Here is a 19,077-nt window from a genome sequence, read left to right on the forward strand (position 1 = left end):
AGTCTGCTTTAGAGTTGCCACCTCCTTCAGATATACTCCCATGGGTTTCATCACCCTGTAGCATCACCCCCCACCCCCCGCCAACCCCTACATGGCTGACCTTAGTCTCTGCCTTTGCAAAAACTGACTCCTTCATTACTCAACCCAATCATTCTTTGGCCTCCTCCAGCTCCGGTATTGTATCACCCAAGCAAGTGTTCCATGACTTCCTCTGGCTGAAATCAGTTTTTTTTCCCCAATATCGCTCTTTGAGTGTCCTCCTGAATTATTGACAGCAATCCCAGGAAGTCATCCCAAAGTCATTGACATGAGCCTCACTCCAGACTGAAGCCTGAGTGACATCTCCTGAATGGAAGGAGATTTCAAACCAGAATGGGAGTCTGCCCCGACTGCAGGGTGAATGGAGGAAGACCTTTATCCAGGAAATGAAAGCAGAAAACAGGATTGAAAAGTAGCAGTGAGGATTTCAATGGGGATAAGAGGAAACTGAAGGAATAGGCACACTGCAAACTCAAACCACACAGCAGCCAGTGCGCGCACACCCGAGTAAGATTTCTAACTGCAAAGCAATTGCACACTTGTTCACAGGGACATACAGTCAGGTACAGACAAACTAACAGACACAATCATCACAGCAAGAAGGCTATTCACTCCATTCTGCCTGTGCTGGCTGGAAGAGCTATCCATTCTATTCCTATTTTCCAGCTCCTGGTCCATAAATTTCAGCATCTCCAGCACAGATCCAAGTATATTTTTAATGTGACCAAGGGTTTCTGCCGCTCAGACTCTTCCAGGCAGTAAGTTCCAGATCCTCATCACCCTTTGGTCGTAAACAATTACTTTGTTAAGGGAAATAGAGTCACCCAGACTCGAAGCATTGCCTCTATTCTCTCTCCACAGACGCTGTCAGACCTGCTGAGATGTTGCAGCCTTTTCTGTTTTTGTTTCTGATTCCAGCATCCACGGCAATTTGCTTTTATCTTTATTATCCGTCCTATTGCAGACGCTCATAATTTCAGACGCCTCCATGAAATCTCCCCTCAGCCTCCAAAGAAATCAACTCTAGCCTATCCAATCTTTCCTCGCAGCTGAAACTCTCTAACACTGGCAACATCTTCTTACATCTCCTCTGTCCCATCTCTAGTTCGACCACATGCTTCCCGTAATGTGTCGATTTAAACTGTGCGCAGTAGTCTAGCTGTGGCTTTATACAGTTTGAGGATAACTTCTTTGCTTTGCCCTTCCAGCATCCTTAACATAATAAAATGTCCAAAGGTGCTTCACAGGGGCATTATAAAACTGTCACTGTTCCAACATGAGGAGATATCAGGTCATATGACCAAGAGTTTGGTCAAAGATGTAGATTTTAAGGAATGTCTGAAAGGAGTAAGGCCGGGTAAAGATTCACACAGGTTTCAGAGGGATTGCCAAAGCTTGGGACTGAGGCAGCTGAAGGTGCAGCCACCACCCAATGGGGGTGCTCAAGGAACCAAAATCAGCTGAGTGCACAATTCTTAGAGGATTGTGGCGGAGGAGATTAAAGAGAAAGTTTAAAGTTTATTCATTAGTCTCAGAAGTAGGCTTACATTGACACTGCAATGAAGTTACTGGGAAATTCCCCAAGTCGCCACACTCCGGTGCCTGTTCGGGTCAATGCACCCTAACCAGCACGTCTTTCGAACTGTGGGAGGAAACCGGAGCACCCGGAGGAAACCCACGCAGACACGGGGAGAACATGCAAACTCTACATAGGCAGTGACCCGAGGCCGGAATTGAACCCAGGTCCCTGGCGCTGTGAGGCAGCAGTGCTAACCGCTGTGTCACCGTGCCTGGGTCCCTGGTACTGTGAGGCAGCAGTGCTAACCGCTGTGCCTCCATGCCGCTCCATCTTTACTGTCTTCTCAGTTTTTACGTACTGATATTTATATGGATTTTATTTACCAATATATTTTCATTCCCTATAAATTTCACCCTGGCATTTCCTATTCCCTGTGAAACAGAGTACATGGCTGTCCCTCAGTTTCCTTTGAAACGTTTTTGGACTGCAGTTTTAAATTTAGAGTAAATGATGGAATCAGTTCTGTTCTGAAATCGGCCCGATAGCAAGACTGGGTGGCTTGCTCGTTAGAGGAGGCTTAGACTGATTAACTGGCAAGGAGCTGCAAGGTATTTAAGCTTGGAGACATTGGCAGCAGTCTCTGAGTTTACAATGAATAGACTGCGAGTCTCTCAGAAAGGTGTTGAAGATACCCGGGTGTAAACAGTTTTGCTGTAAACTGTCTATTTACTAAGGTGAGCGCAAGCTGCATTTAAGGATAGCTAATTAGCATTTGTAGCTAGGTGCAAGATTAACGTGTGTCATGTTGCCATGGGGAAAGGACAGAGGAAGCCATTTTCATGATCAGATTACAGGCTTCCCTACAAATCAATGAATATCATTGATATCGTGTGGTCAGCAGAGGAAAGAAGTTATGGCTTTACGAGCTACCACAGGTGGATGCAGGAGGGATCTGGCCTCCAGTCAAAGAGACATATTCTGCAGCCATCTAAAGATTCTGGGAGACTAATCGAAGTTACAGCTTAGCAACAGTAAGTAGTCTCACAACACCAGGTTAAAGTCCAATAGGTTTATTTGGTAGCACGAGCTTTCAGAGTGCTGCTCCTTCATCAGGTGAACCACTCACCTAATAGGCCCATCCATTCCTCCTGTTAGGCACAATTTGCAACTCAGTTTTATTAGTGTATAACAGACATTCTTTGTTCTTCACTTGCTGCTAAACTCAACTAAAACCAAGTTTATGCCGTTTAACAGGAAAAAGGGTGGCATGGACAAGTTGGGCAGGAGGGCCTGTTTCCATGCTGTAAACCTCTGTGACTCTACCTGTGATCATAAAATCCTACCGCTTGATGGCACTGAACCTGAGCAAGTTTCCGCTTATTAATATCTCAGAGTCTGGCTGCACCCATGCTTTGACTTTTAATTCCCACACTGACATTTCACAAGCTAAGGTTAAGTCTTGACTTTCTGTTTCACGGTAAGTCCTGTGTTATTCACTCTACTAGATACACCACAGTTCAGTTGTCTATCCAGCCTGTTTTTGATCATGGTGACCTCATTTATAAAGTGGCCACCTGAACCTCTCTTGGTTAGTTATAGACATTCTCACTCTGCAATCAGATCTGTGACTGCTGCCCCTTTTCACACCCTTCTGTGTGACCTGTACTCGCTGATTCACTGGCCCTCATTGTACACAAGGCTCAAGCTCCACTGGCTTCTGTTCATTTATCAAAACTTGCCCGGGTAAACACCCAGGTTACATTTTACTGTCTCATCTTAGAGTCTGAGGTCACGTGACTTGATCAAATTGGTAACTCCAGGAATGAGTACAGTCTTCAGTGGTAATTAATTAATTTCTGGAACCAGGTACAACTAAAGCTGACGGCAACTAACTTTATTACCGTGGTACCTTTCGCTGAAGGGTTAAGGTTTTGTTGGCTGATACTTGGACTATTATCAATTATATTGTGTAATTTCTGTTGCTGCGATGTTAGCCTCTGAGTCAGGTCATTATTGTGAACGAGAATTTGTACTCAGCTGACTCACCTGTCTCAATAAAGGTTAAACAAAATAAATAAAATACAGGAACTTATTGGAATGTGAGAGTAATTACGGACTGTTTGCGAAAAGGAATGTGATTCCACAGAAAGTGCGGTGTGTGGAGTAGAAAAGGGGAATGTGGCTGAAGGTATAAGTTGCCTACAAAAAGAAAGTAATGTTTAGTCAACAGTATTTTTAATCTGTTATTAAAGTAAAAGTTTTAAAACACTAAATCTTGTCATTTCATCCTTTTCAGTTATTAACTGTAAGTTTTACATTTCTTTTTAAATGTCACTGGTCTCTACAAAGATTGTAACACCTAAATATCTGATCACTGCACATGGACTCAAACTCATTCACAGATGCAGAAACCCAAGCACAAAGGGCGGCACGGTAGCACAGTGGTTAGCACTGCTGCTTCACAGCTCCAGGGTCCCGGGTTCGATTCCCGGCTCGGGTCACTGTCTGTGTGGAGTTTGCACATTCTCCTCGTGTCAGCGTGGGTTTCCTCCGGGTGCTCCGGTTTCCTCCCACAGTCCAAAGATGTGCGGGTTAGGTTGATTGGCCAGGTTAAAAATTGCCCCTTAGAGTCCTGGGATGCGTAGGTTAGAGGGATTAGTGGGTAAATATGTGGGGGTAGGGCCTGGGTGGGATTGTGGTCGGTGCAGACTCGATGGGCCGAATGGCCTCCTTCTGCACTGTAGGGTTTCTATGATTCTATGAGTGTAAGAAAGTGTAAGTGTATTCTGCACAAATTAAGGGGCTGGTTTGTATACACACAGAACTGTGATAACCATCCCAAGCACAAACCTGGGATAAGACATAAACACACACACAAGACTGCTCACAATGTACCACGCAACTGTATATCGGGATTTGCTGCAATGCCATACACTCAGTTTGCACTGTCATCACACACGCACACACACGCGCACACGCACACACACGCGCGCACACACACACGCACGCACGCACACACACACGTGCACGCACACGCACACACGCACACACATGCCTGCAGTCAGAAATCTTAAACAGGAGCTGAAAATCAGAGCAAGCCAGTCAGGCAGGCAGGAATGAAAGGAAAAGAGCAGTACCCATAACTTCTAGTCCGCACACGGATCCCAGTGGTGACGTCAAGGACATCAGGAGGGGGAAGGTCAGGGATGGATTCCAGCGTAGGATGGTGGGAGGGGTGAAAGAAGCAGTGAGAGTGAGTGCAGGAGGAAGGTAAGGTAGGTCCAAACACATCAGAACAGGGACACACAAAGGAAAGGCTTTGCATACGGCGGAGAGATGACTTGTTGCTCCACGGAAGAGATTCACTCTGTCCAGGAATAAAACCTTCTACCAACCTCTGTGAGCCAGCAGCGTGCTGGGTGTCAAGCTGACGTTGGCGGACAGTTGGGTGCAAGCTGAGGGAAGCTGTGAGGAGAGAAGAGAACAGTTAGAACACAGGAAAGAACACATTACTCAGTGTGGCCCTGAGCGACCACAGCCACTTCCCCCACCCCCTCCCCACTGTGTGTCTCGACAACCTGCCAGGCCCCAAGTGTCTCCTGCCCTGACCCAGTGCCATCTGACTATCCCTGTGCACCCAGTCCAACAGACTCTGCCCATCCCTACAGAGCCCCGCACTGCCACCTGATGCAAGGCTGCCACTTCACTGTGGGCACAGCGCCTCCCACAGGCTGTGACTTGGGCCAGCAGCAGCAACTGAGGCTGCGCCACTCAGAGGGAACACCAGACGGTGCTGCCCAGAGAGCCGTGACTGCCGGCAAACACATGAACCATGTTCAGAAGCGACCTGCTCAGTCCAGGCCGTTTGTACTGAGGAAGTGTCAGCAAGTGTCCCAGCATCGTGACACCAGGAGCACACCGAGTGTCAGATCAAATTCTAAGATCAGCGTGATCTGGACAGGTTGGGTGAGTGGGCTAATCAATGGCAGATGCAGTATAATTTGGATCAGTGTGAGGTTATTCACTTTGGAAGCAGAAACAAGGCGGCAGATTACTACCTGACGGCTGTAAATTGGGAGAGGGGAGTGTGCAGAGGGACCTGGGTGTCCTTGTGCACCAGTCACTGAAGGTAAGCATGCAGGTGCAGCAGGCGGTAAAGAAGGCAAATGGTATGTTGGCCTTCATTGCGAGAGGTTTCGAGTACAGGAGCAGGGATGTGTTGTTGCAGTTATACAGGGCCTTGGTGAAGCTACACCGAGAGTATTGTGCGCAGTTTTGGTCTCCTTTTCCGAGGAAGGATGTTCTTGCTCTCGAGGGAGTGCAGTGAAGGTTTACCAGGCTGATTCCGGGGATGGTGGGATTGATGTATGAGGAGAGATTGACTCGGTTAGGATTGTTTTCGCTGGAGTTCAGACAAATGAGGGGGGATCTCATAGAGACTTATAAAATTCTAACAGGTCGAGACAGGGTAGATGCAGGGAGGGTGTTCCCGATGGTGGGGGAGTTCAGAACCAGGTGTCACAGTCTGAGGATCCGGGGTAGACCATTTAGGATGGAGATGAGGAGACATTTCTTCACCCAAAGAGTGGTGAGCCTGTGGAATTCATTACCACAGGAAGTAGTTGATGCCAAAACATTGAATGTATTCAAGAGGCGGTTGGATATAGCACTTGGGGCGAATGGGATCAAAGGTTATGGGGAGAAAGCAGGATTAGGCTATTGAGTTGGACGATCAGCCATGATGGTGATGAACGGCGGAGCAGGCTCGAAGGGCCGAATGGCCTCCTCCTGCTCCTATCTTCTATGTTTCTATGTCACTCAGAACCCCAGGCAGCACTGTCAGAGAGGAGGAAACCTCAATCCGGAGCCTATCAGCACCTTCCTTCTGTTATTACCGACATACCAACAGCAAACAGTGATCAGAGCAGACACAACATGTTATCACAAGTGATTTTTTTGTGCAAAAGCTGCTACAAGACAGGACAGTTGCTGACCAAGCTGTGGAACAAAAGCAGTTAGCAATAAAAAAGACCATTACATCAGCTTGATTCTGAGTGAGTGAGAGAGGGACACCTTTAACCTCACTTCAGGGAAGGGAGTCCTGTGTTTGTAACTTGAAGTGATTCGGGGGCAAGGAGAGAGTCGAGGGGGGTGGCGGGAGGGCTGTGGGGGGGGTGGGGGGGTGTGGGAGGGTCGAGGCGGCTGCCGAGAAGGTCCGGGGGAGGCGGGAGGGTCCGGGGGGGGGCAGCAGGAGGTCTGGGCCGGCGGGAGGGTCCGGGTGGGAGCGGGAGGGTCTGGTAGATAATGTCAGAGAGGGAGAGGGTTGGGTTGAGGGCATGGCATGAAGTATGATGGGGAACCTGAGTGGTGAGCGCTAGCCATCCATGACCCAAATGGCAGGAAGAATTGGGGTGGGGGAGTTCCAGTTCCCAGATCCTCTTATCATAGACAGACTTACCTTTATAAAAACACAACTGTGAACAGTACAGTTTGAACAGGGAATCATTGCCCTCGGCAATGTCTATGTTTTTCCCCTATCTTCAGAATGATCACCTCCTCAGGCAGAGGGGGCCAGGTGGGCAGTGCATTTGGTAACTGGGTTACCCTGAAAGGGGGTTGAACGTGTCCGTGAAGTTAGTCTGTTGCTTGTGCTACAGGGTCTCGAGTTGGCTGTGGATGTTACGATCTCACGACACACGGTAGGTGTTGGGGAAGAAGAAGAGTCACCAGAGGAACAATGCTCTTAACAGACTGGAGGGAGTGACTGAGCTTCAACTTAACAGAGAAACTGAGCATTCTCTACACTGTCACCAAGAACAGCAACACTGTGCCCACAACTCACCACCCAGCACGTGACAGAGAGAAACTGTTTTTATAAAGCCCCTTTCAGGACACCCTTAAGATATTTACAGATAATCAAATAGCATTGAAAGATCAGTGAATTTGGTACAGCAAGATCCCACACATAATAATATCAAACATTCCCAGGACAGGTACAGCACGGGGTTAGATACAGAGTAAAGCTCCCTCTACACTGTCCCCATCAAACACTCCCAGGACAGGTACAGCACGGGGTTAGATACAGAGTAAAGCTCCCTCTACACTGTCCCCCATCAAACACTTCCAGGACAGGTACAGCACGGGGTTAGATACAGAGTAAAGCTCCCTCTACACTGTCCCCCATCAAACACTCCCAGGACAGGTACAGCACGGGGTTAGATACAGAGTAAAGCTCCCTCTACACTGTCCCCATCAAACACTCCCAGGACAGGTACAGCACGGGGTTAGATACAGAGTAAAGCTCCCTCTACACTGTCCCCCATCAAACACTTCCAGGACAGGTACAGCACGGGGTTAGATACAGAGTAAAGCTCCCTCTACACTGTCCCATCAAACACTCCCAGGACAGGTACAGCACGGGGTTAGATACAGAGTAAAGCTCCCTCTACACTGTCCCCATCAAACACTCCCAGGACAGGTACAGCACGGGGTTAGATACAGAGTAAAGCTCCCTCTACACTGTCCCCATCAAACACTCCCAGGACAGGTACAGCACGGGGTTAGATACAGAGTAAAGCTCCCTCTACACTGTCCCCATCAAACACTCCCAGGACAGGTACAGCACGGGGTTAGATACAGAGTGAAGCTCCCTCTACACTGTCCCCCATCAAACACTCCCAGGACAGGGACAGCACGGGGTTAGATACAGAGTAAAGCTCCCTCTACACTGTCCCCATCAAACACTCCCAGGACAGGTACAGCACGGGGTTAGATACAGAGTGAAGCTCCCTCTACACTGTCCCCATCAAACACTCCCAGGACAGGTACAGCACGGGGTTAGATACAGAGTAAAGCTCCCTCGACACTGCCCCCATCAAACACTCCCAGGACAGGTACAGCACGGGGTTAGATACAGAGTAAAGCTCCCTCTACACTGTCCCCATCAAACACTCCCAGGACAGGTACAGCACGGGGTTAGATACAGAGTAAAGCTCCCTCTACACTGTCCCCCATCAAACACTCCCAGGACAGGTACAGCACGGGGTTGGATACAGAGTAAAGCTCCCTCTACGCTGTCCCCCATCAAACGCTCCCAGGACAGGTACAGCATGGGGTTAGATACAGTGTAAAGCTCCCTCTGCACTGTCCCCATCAAACACTCCCAGGACAGATACAGCAAGGGGTTAGATACAGAGTAAAGCTCCCTCCACACTGTCCCCCATCAAACACTCCCAGGACAGGTACAGCACGGGGTTAGATACAGAGTAAAGCTCCCTCTACACTGTCCCCCATCAAACACTCCCAGGACAGGTACAGCACAGGCACCAATGACCCAAAAACTATTTTTAATTCCTTCACAGGATGTGGGTGTCACTGGCTAGACCAGCATTTATTGCCCATCCCTAATTGCTCTTCAGAAGGTGGTGGTGAGCTGCTGCCTTGAACTGCTGCAGTCCATGTGGTGTAGGCACACCCACAGTGCTGTTAGGGAGGAGTTGCTGGATTTTGACAGGAAAGAAATAGTGATATATTTTCAAGTGAGGACGGTGTGTAGCTTAGGAGGTGGTTATTCCCATGTGGCTACTACCCATGTCGGTCTGGGTAGTGGGTTTGGAAGGTGCTGTCTATAGAATCTTGATGAGTTCCTGCAGCGCATTTTGAGATGGCACACATGGCTGCTACTGTGTGGTGATGGTGGAGGGAGAGAATGTTTGAGGTGATGGATGGGATGCCAATCAAAACTGGCTGCTTTGTCCTGGATGGTGTCAAGCTTCTTGAGTGCAGTTGGATCTGCACTCATCCAGGCAAGTATTCCATCACACTCTTGACTTGTGCCTTGTAGATGGTGGACTGGCTTTGGGGAGTCAGGAGGCGAGTTATTCACTGCAGGATTCCTAGCCTCTGGTAACCATAGTATTTATATGGCTAGTCCAGTTCAGTTTCTGGTCAATGGTAACTCGAAGATGTTGACAGTGGGAGATTCAGTGATGGTAATGCCATTGAATGCCATGGGGGATGTTGGATTCTCTCTTGTTGGTGATGGTCATTGCCTGGCACTTGTGTGGTGTGAATATTACTTGACACTTATCAACCCACGCCTGGATATTGTCCAGTTCTTGCTACATTTGGACACGGGCTGCTTCAGTATCTGAGGAGATGTGAATGGCACTGAACATTGTGCAATCATCAGCGAACATCCCAACTTCTGACCTTATGATGGAAGGAAGGTCACTGCTGAAGTGACTGAACATTGTTGGGCCTAGGACACTACCCTGAGGAGACTACACCAATGGGAGAGACTGCAGCCTGACGGAGATTCAGCCAGAGTGAGGTATCGGGAATTTGGAGCTGAGTGGGAATTTGGTGCTGAGGGGAAAAAGGTGCTCATCTTCGTGAGGAGCGGAGAGGTGGACCTGCGAGGGAGACTCGAGGGCGAGCGAGAGGTAGAAAGAAATCAAACCGTAACGTCACAGCCAGCCCGTTAAGGATTGGCTGGTGACTGGTAAGTAATTTTTCCTTTTCTCTTTTTTTCTCTTGGCATTGAAGCTGTTGTTAAGTTAACTTAGCAACAGGCAGGAGATCCCAGACCCGTGTCATGCTCCTCTTGTGCGATGTGGGGATTGAGGGACCCATCTGGTGTCCCTGGCTCCTTCACATGCAAGAAGTGTGTCCAACTGCAGCTCCTGTTAGACCGCTTGGCGGCTCTGGAGCTGTGGATGGATTCACTTTGGAGCATCCGCGATGGTGAGGAAGTTGTGGATAGCACATTCAGTGAGTTGATCACACGCAGATAAAAATTTCTGAGGGAGATAGGGAATGGGTGACCACCAGACAGAGGAAGAGTAGGAAGGCAGTGCAGAGTTACCCTGTGGTCATCTCCTTCCAAAACAGATATATTGTTTTAAATACTGTTGGGGGAAATAGCTCACCGGAGGAAGGTGGCAGCAGACAGGTTCATGGCACCGTGGCTGGCTCTGCTGCACAGGAGGGCAGGAAAGAGAGTGGCAGAGCTATCGTGTTAGGGGACTCAATTATAAGGGGAATATACAGGCATTTCTGCTGACGTAAATGAGACTCCAGGACAGTGTGTGGCCTCCCTAGTGCAAGGGTCAAGGATGTCTCAGAGCGGCTGCAGGGCATTCTGGAGGGGGAGGGTGAACAGCCAGCTGTCATGGTGCATATAGACACCAACGATATAGGTAACAAATGGGATGAGGTCCTACAAACTGAATTTAGGGAGGTAGGAGTTAAACTAAAAAGTAGGACCTCAAAGGTAGTAATCTCAGGATTGCTCCCAGTGCCACGTGCTAGTCAGAGTAGGAATGTCAACTAAGGTGAAGACGTGGCTTGAGGGATGGTGCAAGAGGGAGGGATTCAGATTCCTGGGACATTGGAACCAGTCCTGGGGGAGGTGGGACCAGTACAAATCAGATGGTCTGCACCAGGGCAGGACTGGAACCAATGTCCTGGGGGAGTGTTTGCTAGTGCTGTTGGGGAGGGTTTAAACTAATGTGGCAGGGGGATGGGAACCGATGCAGGAAGTCAGAGGGAAGTAAAGTGGGGACTGAAACAAAAGGCAGTAAGGGAGATAGTGAAAAGCAGAGAAACCAAAGTCAAAAATCAAAAAGTGCCACATTATATCATAATTCTAAGAGGGCAATAAATGCCAAAAAACCAAGCCTGACGGATCTGTGTCTCAATGTGAGGAACATTTGTAATAATGTGGATGAAATAACTGCGCACAGTCATTAATGGATGTGATGTAATTGGGACCCCGGAGCCTGGCTCCAGGGTGACCAGGGAAAGAAACTCTACATCTAGGGTTAATCAACATTCAGGAAATCAACCATGATCATATTGAATGGTGGAAGGACCGAATGGCCTACTCCTGCACCTATTTTCTATGTTTCTATGAAAGATCTAATGTGTTAGAACCAGTTCAGGGAAGGTTTACCAGACTAATACCTGGAATAGGCCGGTTGTCTTATGAGGAAAGGTTGGAGAAGTTAGGCTTGTATCCACTGGAGTTTAGAAGAGTCAGATGCAACTTGACTGAAATTTAAGATGCTGAGGGGTACTGACAGGGTGGACATGGAGAGGATGTTTCCTCTTGTGGAAGAATTTACAACTAGAAGTCACTGTTTAAAAATAAGGGGCCACTCATTTAAGGCTGAGATAAAGAGAATTTTTTTCTCTCAGAGGGTGGTAAGTCTCTGGAATTATTTTCCTCAAAAGGCAGCGGGAGCAGAGTCTGAATGTTTTTAAGGCAGAACGAGATAGATTCTTGATTAACGAGTGGGTGAAAGGTTATCGGGAGATGGGCAGGAATGTGAGGTTGAGATTACAATCACATCAGCCATGATCGTATTGAGTGGGGGAGCAGGTTCGAGGGGCTGAGTGGCCTCCTCCTGCCCCTAATTTGTTTGTTCGTATGAGTGAGAACAGTTTCTCCCTATTTACTCTGTTAAGACCCCTCATAATTTTCTTCTGGACAGCACTTAGGATAAAATAGTCTGCTTGATCAATATCTGAACCATCACCGACACACAGTGGCAGCCGTGTGTACCATTGACAAGATGTACCCCAGCAACTCACCAAGGCAACACCTTCCAAACACACGACCTCTACCAGCCACAAGGGCAAGAGCAGCAGATACCTGGGAACACCATCACCTGGAGGTTCCCCTCCAAGCCACTCACCATCCTGACTTGGAAATATATCGCCATTCCTTCACTGTCGCTGGATCAAAATCCTGGAACTCCCTCCCTAACAGCACTGTGGGTGTACCTACACTACAGGACTGCAGCGGTTCAGGAAGGCAGCTCAACACCACCTTCTCGAGAGAATTAGAGGTGGGCATTAAATGACTCAGATCCCATGCAAGAATAGAAAGGCAATATCGGCATGGCTGGAAGGCTGGGAATTATTGTCAATCCCTCATCGTGACAAGTTGAGGCTTTGATGCAGCTGCCTCGCTAGCCACACAACAGGATAGTCAGCAATCAGTCAACCCCTTTAGTGTGGGACTGGAGTCACAGATAGAAGCAGAATGATTAAGGATGGGCCTGCTTCCTTTGTTGAATTCCATTACTAAACGGATTGGGATTTGATGATAATCTGACATCGCCGTGGTCAGTTTTACATTTCTGGACATTTTGAGGTGGAATTTGGGCCTCTCACTCCCTGGGTTACTGATCCAGGGTAACAGCAGGTTAAGCAGTAGGTTACTGGAGAGAGAGTTTGCGCAGAAGCACCCAGCAGAATGTCTCATCCTGTTTATTTCTGCAAAGAAACGGAAGAGCTCAGAAGTCACTACCCGCAGAGAGTCAGGAAGCACAGCATGCCGACTTGTGAGCAGAGGTGGCAATTAAAAAAACGAGATAGATATATATGTTTAAACTCAAACCAGTGGAGTTCCATGTTGAAAGACTGTCCAGGGGTGTCCTGGAATGCTCACTGACTCTTTGATCCATTAACCATGTCATATCTGGTCCCAATCCAAGTAAAAAAAAAAGGAAAAATTCACATATACCAAATAACACAGTCAGCATCACTGTCAGTATGCATTTCCTACTAGCCAAACCCTGTAATATGATAGCCATAAATTCATACACGTAACAGTGACTGGGTCTATTGGTGTGAGAAATAAGACTGTACAGATATTGGATGATTTAATACACAGTACGCGTGTGCATTTCATTAAGAAGCATGAGCCAGTGTAACTGGTGCCGGGGATGAAAATCCGGGATGTGTAGACAGAAGCACTGCTGACTGAAGGACTGATCCTGTTATTAAATAGGAATTCTGAGATAGCTTGATTTTAAACAGCATTTAGGGGGCATTTTGGGGCAGCACGGTGGCACAGTGGTTAGCACTGCTGCCTCACAGCTCCAGAGATCTGGGTTCGATTCCCGGCTTAGGTCACTGCCTGTGTGGAGTTTGCACGTTCTCCCTGTGTCTGCGTGGGTTTCCTCCGGGTGCTCCGGTTTCCTCCCACAGTCCAAAGATGTGCGGGCTAGGTGGATTGGCCGTGCTAAATTGCCCCTTAGTGTCCTGGGATGTGTAGGTTAGAGGTAAATATGTGGGGTGATGGGGATAGGGCCTGGGTGGATTGTGGTCGGTACAGACCCGATGGGCCGAATGGCCTCCTTCTGTATTGTAGGATTCGATGATTCTATGATTAATTTCTGTAATTCCAGATATCTTTCTGTGAAGGACAACAGTGGGATGAAGTTGTGTTTTGAAAATGTTTTCTCTGAGCAGAATGTTCAGTTGGAGGTAGGTGATGATCATTGCTGGCACGGACAATTTCCATCTCCACGGTTACTGGAATCATCACCACACGGGTGTACAACAGAACCCACGCAGTGAACTGGTCACCGGCTGCAAGCTGTGGGGAGATAGCAAACGGCAAACAAAGAGTGGCCATTATTTACTGCCATCTAACCAGGTTGGAGATGAGCTTACTGTGGGCTGCTCTGATGGATACAGTCAGATGGTGAGGAGTAAAGGATAGGATGGGGTTTAGCTGCATAGTGAGAGTTAAGGGATACAGTGAGAGGTTAAAGGATACGGTGAGAGAGAGGTTAAGGGGTGCGGTGGGGTTAAGGGGTACAGTAGGGTTAAGGGTACAGTGGGGTTAAGGGTACAGTGGGATTAAGGGGTACAGTGAGAGGTTAAAGGGTACAGTGGGGTTAAGGTGTACAGTGAGAGGTTAAAGGGTACAGTGGGGTTAAGGTGTACTGTGAGAGGTTAAAGGGTACAGTGGGGTTAAGGTGTATGATGAAGTTTGGGGGAAATGATGAAGGTTGAGGGATACAGTAGGGTTGAGGGATACGGTGAGATGGTGAGATTTTTTTTATTCATTCGTGGGGCATGGGTGTCGCTGGCTGGCCAACATTTATTGCCCATCCCTAGTTGCCCTTGAACTAGGCTTGCTAGGCCATTTCAGAGGGCAGTTCAGAGTCAACCACATTGCTGCAGGCCAGACCGGGTAAGGACGGCAGATTTCCTTCCCTAAAGGACATTAGTGAATCAGATGGGTTTTTCTGACAATTGACATTGGTTTCATGGTCATCAGTAGATTCTTAATTCCAGATATTTTTCTTGAATTCAAATTCCACCAACTGCCGTGGCGGGATTCGAACCCGGGTCCCCTGAACATTAGATGAGTTTCTGGATAATAATCTCGCGATAATACCACTTGGCCATTGCCTCCCCAATGGAGCGACATGGTGAGACGGACTTGTTGGGCAACCGGCCGTTTCCTGCAAAGTTTTGTGGTAAATGATGAGTGTTTATTACTTACATTGGAGAGTGACTGGAGTTACCAATTCCTCCTCCATATCATCCAGGTCATCAGTGAGGATGAAATGTGTGGGTGTGGACCGTGCTTGTCCAAGCCAGCTTGGATCCACATTCAGCACCGAGTGCAGGGCGCTGATCCCGGGGTTGTTCACTATTTGGAATCTGCAGAGCATTTCTATCTGCTGCCAGCGGTGGAGCCGTTCACGTAACGCTGCCGTCACCTCACTCAGCGACTGCCTACAATCACAAACAGCAGCTCAGTGCATGGCCAGTACACATCAGCACAGTCCCAGAGACTGGACACACACAAGACCAACATCGCCACCCGGCCCAATTACCAAGAGATCACACTCAGATATAGCCGCACAGTCCCAAAGACCTTCAGGGATATCGACTCTCCCAAAGACAAACCCTCTCCCATCCCTCCCCGGAATAGAAACACTTCCAGAGACCCTCAATCTGCAAATATCGGCCCGCCCTGAGACCCCCCCACACCCCTCAAATATCAACTCTTCTGGAAACCAGAACCCAATGCAAATATCATCACACCTCTTCCTATACAGTTATATCCTTGGCTTCGCTCTGGGTAATCCTCTTGCACTATTGACATGTTACTGGGACTTCCCCATCTAATTTCCAAACAGATGACAATGCTATCAGACCAGAATTGTGTTAAATATGCAGGAACACAAATGCCATGCTAGCACAGAAAGTCATGTAGAAAAATCTGATAGCGCAGAAACCCAGGTAGGAACTGCTGAAATCCAACTTGTTTTGTGTTGTTATGAAGCAGAGGTAAGTTTAAATGATCTATATTTGTATTGATAAATATTAGAAATAAGGTATAGATTTAAGTGGGATTAATTTAGTGTTCTGTGTGAGGAAGAGTAAAACTCTAGTTAGATTCATATTGAACAAAGGTGTTTTAATGTGTGGGGAGGGTGGGGGGGTTTGGTTTAATTTTAAACCGTGGCTGCATTGTGCTGAGAGAGTTTACAATGTGTAAAATAAATACGAGATTGGAGAAAGAATGAGTTGTTGCTTAGCAACCAAAAGCCACTTCTAGGGAAAATACTTTTTTGAGCTTAGCTTTAACTACAAGCCAGGGGAGAATGAGTTTTGCAGCCAGAGAGGGAACATCCCTCACAGCTTTGCCAGAAGCAGACCCATACAATGGAGTAAGGAGCAAGTTAGAAAGTGCCAGAGTTAGTTAAAGAAACTAGAGGAGCGAAGAGAAGTTTCCAGGAAGTCTGAAGTTAAAAGGAGCAGAGGAAACTGGAATTGGAACAGGATACTGTTCACTGAAGGCACAGACAGAGCTGAGAAGGAGTTGGCTCGTGAGAAGCTGCAGATATCTGAATTAATTCAAAGAATTGTGATATTTTACTACAGCCTGTGAAGCAATAGTTGAAGTAATGGTGGAGCAATTGGTGGCTGGATCTCAAAGTTTGTGTGAATGTTTAAAAGCTGCCAAATGACAAGTAACATTCACGCCACACTAGTGCCAGACAATGACCATCCCCAACAACAGAGAATCTAAACATTCCCCACTGGCATTCAATGGCATTACCCCCAACACTGAATCCCCAATATCCACATCCTGGAGACTAACATTGACCAGAAACTGAACTGGAGAGACCATATAAATACTGTGGCTACAAGATTAGGTCAAGTCTAGGAATCCTGTGGCCAATAGCTCACCTCCTGATTCCCCAAAGCCTATCCACCATCTACAAGGCACAAGTCAGGAGTGTGATGGAACACTCCCCACTTGCCTGGATGGGTGCGGCTCCAACAACACTCAAGAAGCTCGACACCAACCAGGACAAAGCAGCCCCGCTTGATTGCTACCCTTCCACAAACATTCACCCTCTTCACCACTGACCTACAGTGGCAGCCCGCGTGTACCATCTACAAGATGCACTGCAGCAACTGACTAAGGTTCCTTAGACAGTACCTTGCAAACCTATGACCACTAGCATCTAGAAGGACAAGAGTAGCAGATGCCTGGGAACACCACCACCTAGAGATTCCCCTCCAAGCCATACAGCATCCTGACTTGGAAATGTATCACCGTCCCTTCACTGTCACTGGGTCAAAATCCAGGAACTCCCTCCCTAACAGCACTGTGGATCTATCTACACCACATGGGCTGCAGCGATTCAAGAAGGCAGCTTAGCACCACCTTCTCAAGGGCAATTAGGAATGAGCAGTAAGTGCTGGCTTAGTCAGCAATGCTAACGTCACATGAAGCATTAGAAAAGTGACTTTTTGCCTTTATCAGGGGGATTGTCACAGTAACTTCATTGCAGTGTTAATGTAAGCATACTTGTGACGCTAATAAAAAACTTAAAACTTATCATTTCCCATCTCTACCCTACATCCTGGTTCCCTGAACGTAGGTCATCCCCCTCTATTGTGCTATTACCACCATTGATTCACAGAACTACCCATCCACCATTTCCTCGTTTCCAATGCTTCACAAATATCATGCATCCTTCAAAATTCAGGTCCCAATCTATGTCCTCCTGCAGCCATGTCTCTGTAATGGCAACAGATCATCCTTATTTATTCTGATTTGCTGTTCTCAGTTTATCAGTTTTGTTTTGAATGTTACGTGCATTCAGATTCAGAGCCTTTAGTTTTGTCCTTTTATTACTTTTGTAACCTCTAGCCTTATCTGCTGATTTACTCTTAAATTATTACTCCTTGTACTCTGTCCCTTCTTGTCACAGTCTGTTTCTCATTTCCCACATGAATACCTTTCTCTCTTGCCTTGTCTCTACTCTTTCTGGTGGCACAGTGTTTAGCACTGCTGCCTCACAGCACCAAACTTCAACTTTGATTTGCCACATCTTAAAGTTTTAAAGTTTATTTATTAGTGTCACAAGTAGGCTTACATTCGCACTGCAATTAAGTTACTGTGAAAATCCCCTAGTCACCACACTCCGGCGCCTGCTTGGGTACACTGAGGGAGAATTTAGCATGGCCAATCCACCTAACCAATTTGATCCCTTGCCCCCAATATTTAGTTTAGTTTAAAGTCCTCTCTACTTCCCTGGTTATGTGGCTCACTAGAAAATTGGTTGCAGCATGGTTCAAGTGTATACCGTCCCAACACTGGGTAGACTGGGACTTTTTTCTCTGGAGGGTAGGAGGCTGAGGGGTGATCTTATAGAGGTCTATAAAATAATGAGAGGCACAGATCAGCTAGATAGTCAATATCTTTTCCCAAAGGTAGGGGAGACTAAAACTAGAGGGCATAGGTTTAAGGTGAGAGGGGAGAGGTACAAAAGTGTCCAGAGGGGCAATTTTTTCACACAGAGGGTGGTGAGTGTCTGGAACAAGCTGCCAGAGGTAGTGGTAGAGGCGGGTACAATTTTGTCTTTTAGAAAGCATTTAGATAGTTACATGGGTAAGATGGGTAGAGGGGTATGGGCCAAATGCGGGCAATTTGGACTAGCTTAGGGGTTTAAAAAAAAAGAGCGGCATGGACAAGTTGGGCTGAAGGGCCTGTTTCCATGTTGTAAACCTCTATGATTCTATAACACTAGAGACCCAACTTTCCCTCAATACCACACAATGCAAAATCCTCTTCTCCCACACCAGTCTTTGAGCCACGTATTCACCTCTGTAACTTTATGCATCTGATGGCAATTTGCATGTGGCTCAGGTAATAAACCAGAGATTCTTATCTTTGAGGTTCTGCTTTTTAATTTTGTGCCTCGCTCCTCACCCTGTACAGAAGCTCTTTCCGAGTTCTGCCTAGGTCGTTGGAACCTACTTGGGCCACAACGTGACCTACCCTCCCACAGCAACTTCACTTCATCACTTCACAGAGATGACAGAAACACTGTTCAATTAAATGTCACGCTTCAGTTGCAATATACCCACCACCATCACCACCTTCCCCCATCCCGGTCCTGCCACTCCTGAAGATCTGTACTCACTTAGCCGACAGGATTTTATGATCAACATCATCCAGTGAGGAGCTGTGCGCCACGTGAAACGTTCCAAACAATGTGTTTCTCTTCTTCTTTATTTTTTCTGCCTGTGGGGAGGTGGGGGCAAGGAAAGTGGGGTTTGGGAGGGGGAGGTTTAGTGAGCAAAGACAGAGAGAGAGTTGCAGGTCAGAACCACACTCGCAGGAGGCCAGCTTCAGAAGGTCAGTTTATTACAGTAACTCACTCGATGGAATACATGTCTAACTC

The 19,077-nt window shown here is 47.4% G+C and overlaps 1 protein-coding gene across 17 annotated transcripts in view; it reads right to left on the reverse strand.

Moving 5' to 3' along the window:
* The window catches only part of LOC144486965 (stromal interaction molecule 1-like), a 138,309-nt gene that overhangs the window by 22,859 nt on the left and 96,373 nt on the right, over positions 1-19,077 (reverse strand). For 5 of the 17 annotated variants that reach the window (XM_078204990.1, XM_078204985.1, XM_078204984.1 and 2 more), the window contains 4 exons: positions 18,817-18,917; positions 14,868-15,103; positions 12,966-13,046; positions 4,696-5,023 (listed from right to left, as the gene is read on the reverse strand). In XM_078204990.1, the coding sequence (XP_078061116.1) occupies positions 4,696-5,023; positions 12,966-13,046; positions 14,868-15,103; positions 18,817-18,917 (746 nt within the window). Of the gene's footprint in view, positions 1-4,695; positions 5,024-12,965; positions 13,047-14,859; positions 15,104-18,816; positions 18,918-19,077 lie in introns of those variants that run through there. The other 12 variants (XM_078205001.1, XM_078205000.1, XM_078204999.1 and 9 more) reach the window with 4 other exon arrangements.

The sequence above is a fragment of the Mustelus asterias genome, unplaced genomic scaffold, assembly GCF_964213995.1.
Source record: "Mustelus asterias unplaced genomic scaffold, sMusAst1.hap1.1 HAP1_SCAFFOLD_539, whole genome shotgun sequence".
NCBI lineage: Eukaryota > Metazoa > Chordata > Chondrichthyes > Carcharhiniformes > Triakidae > Mustelus > Mustelus asterias.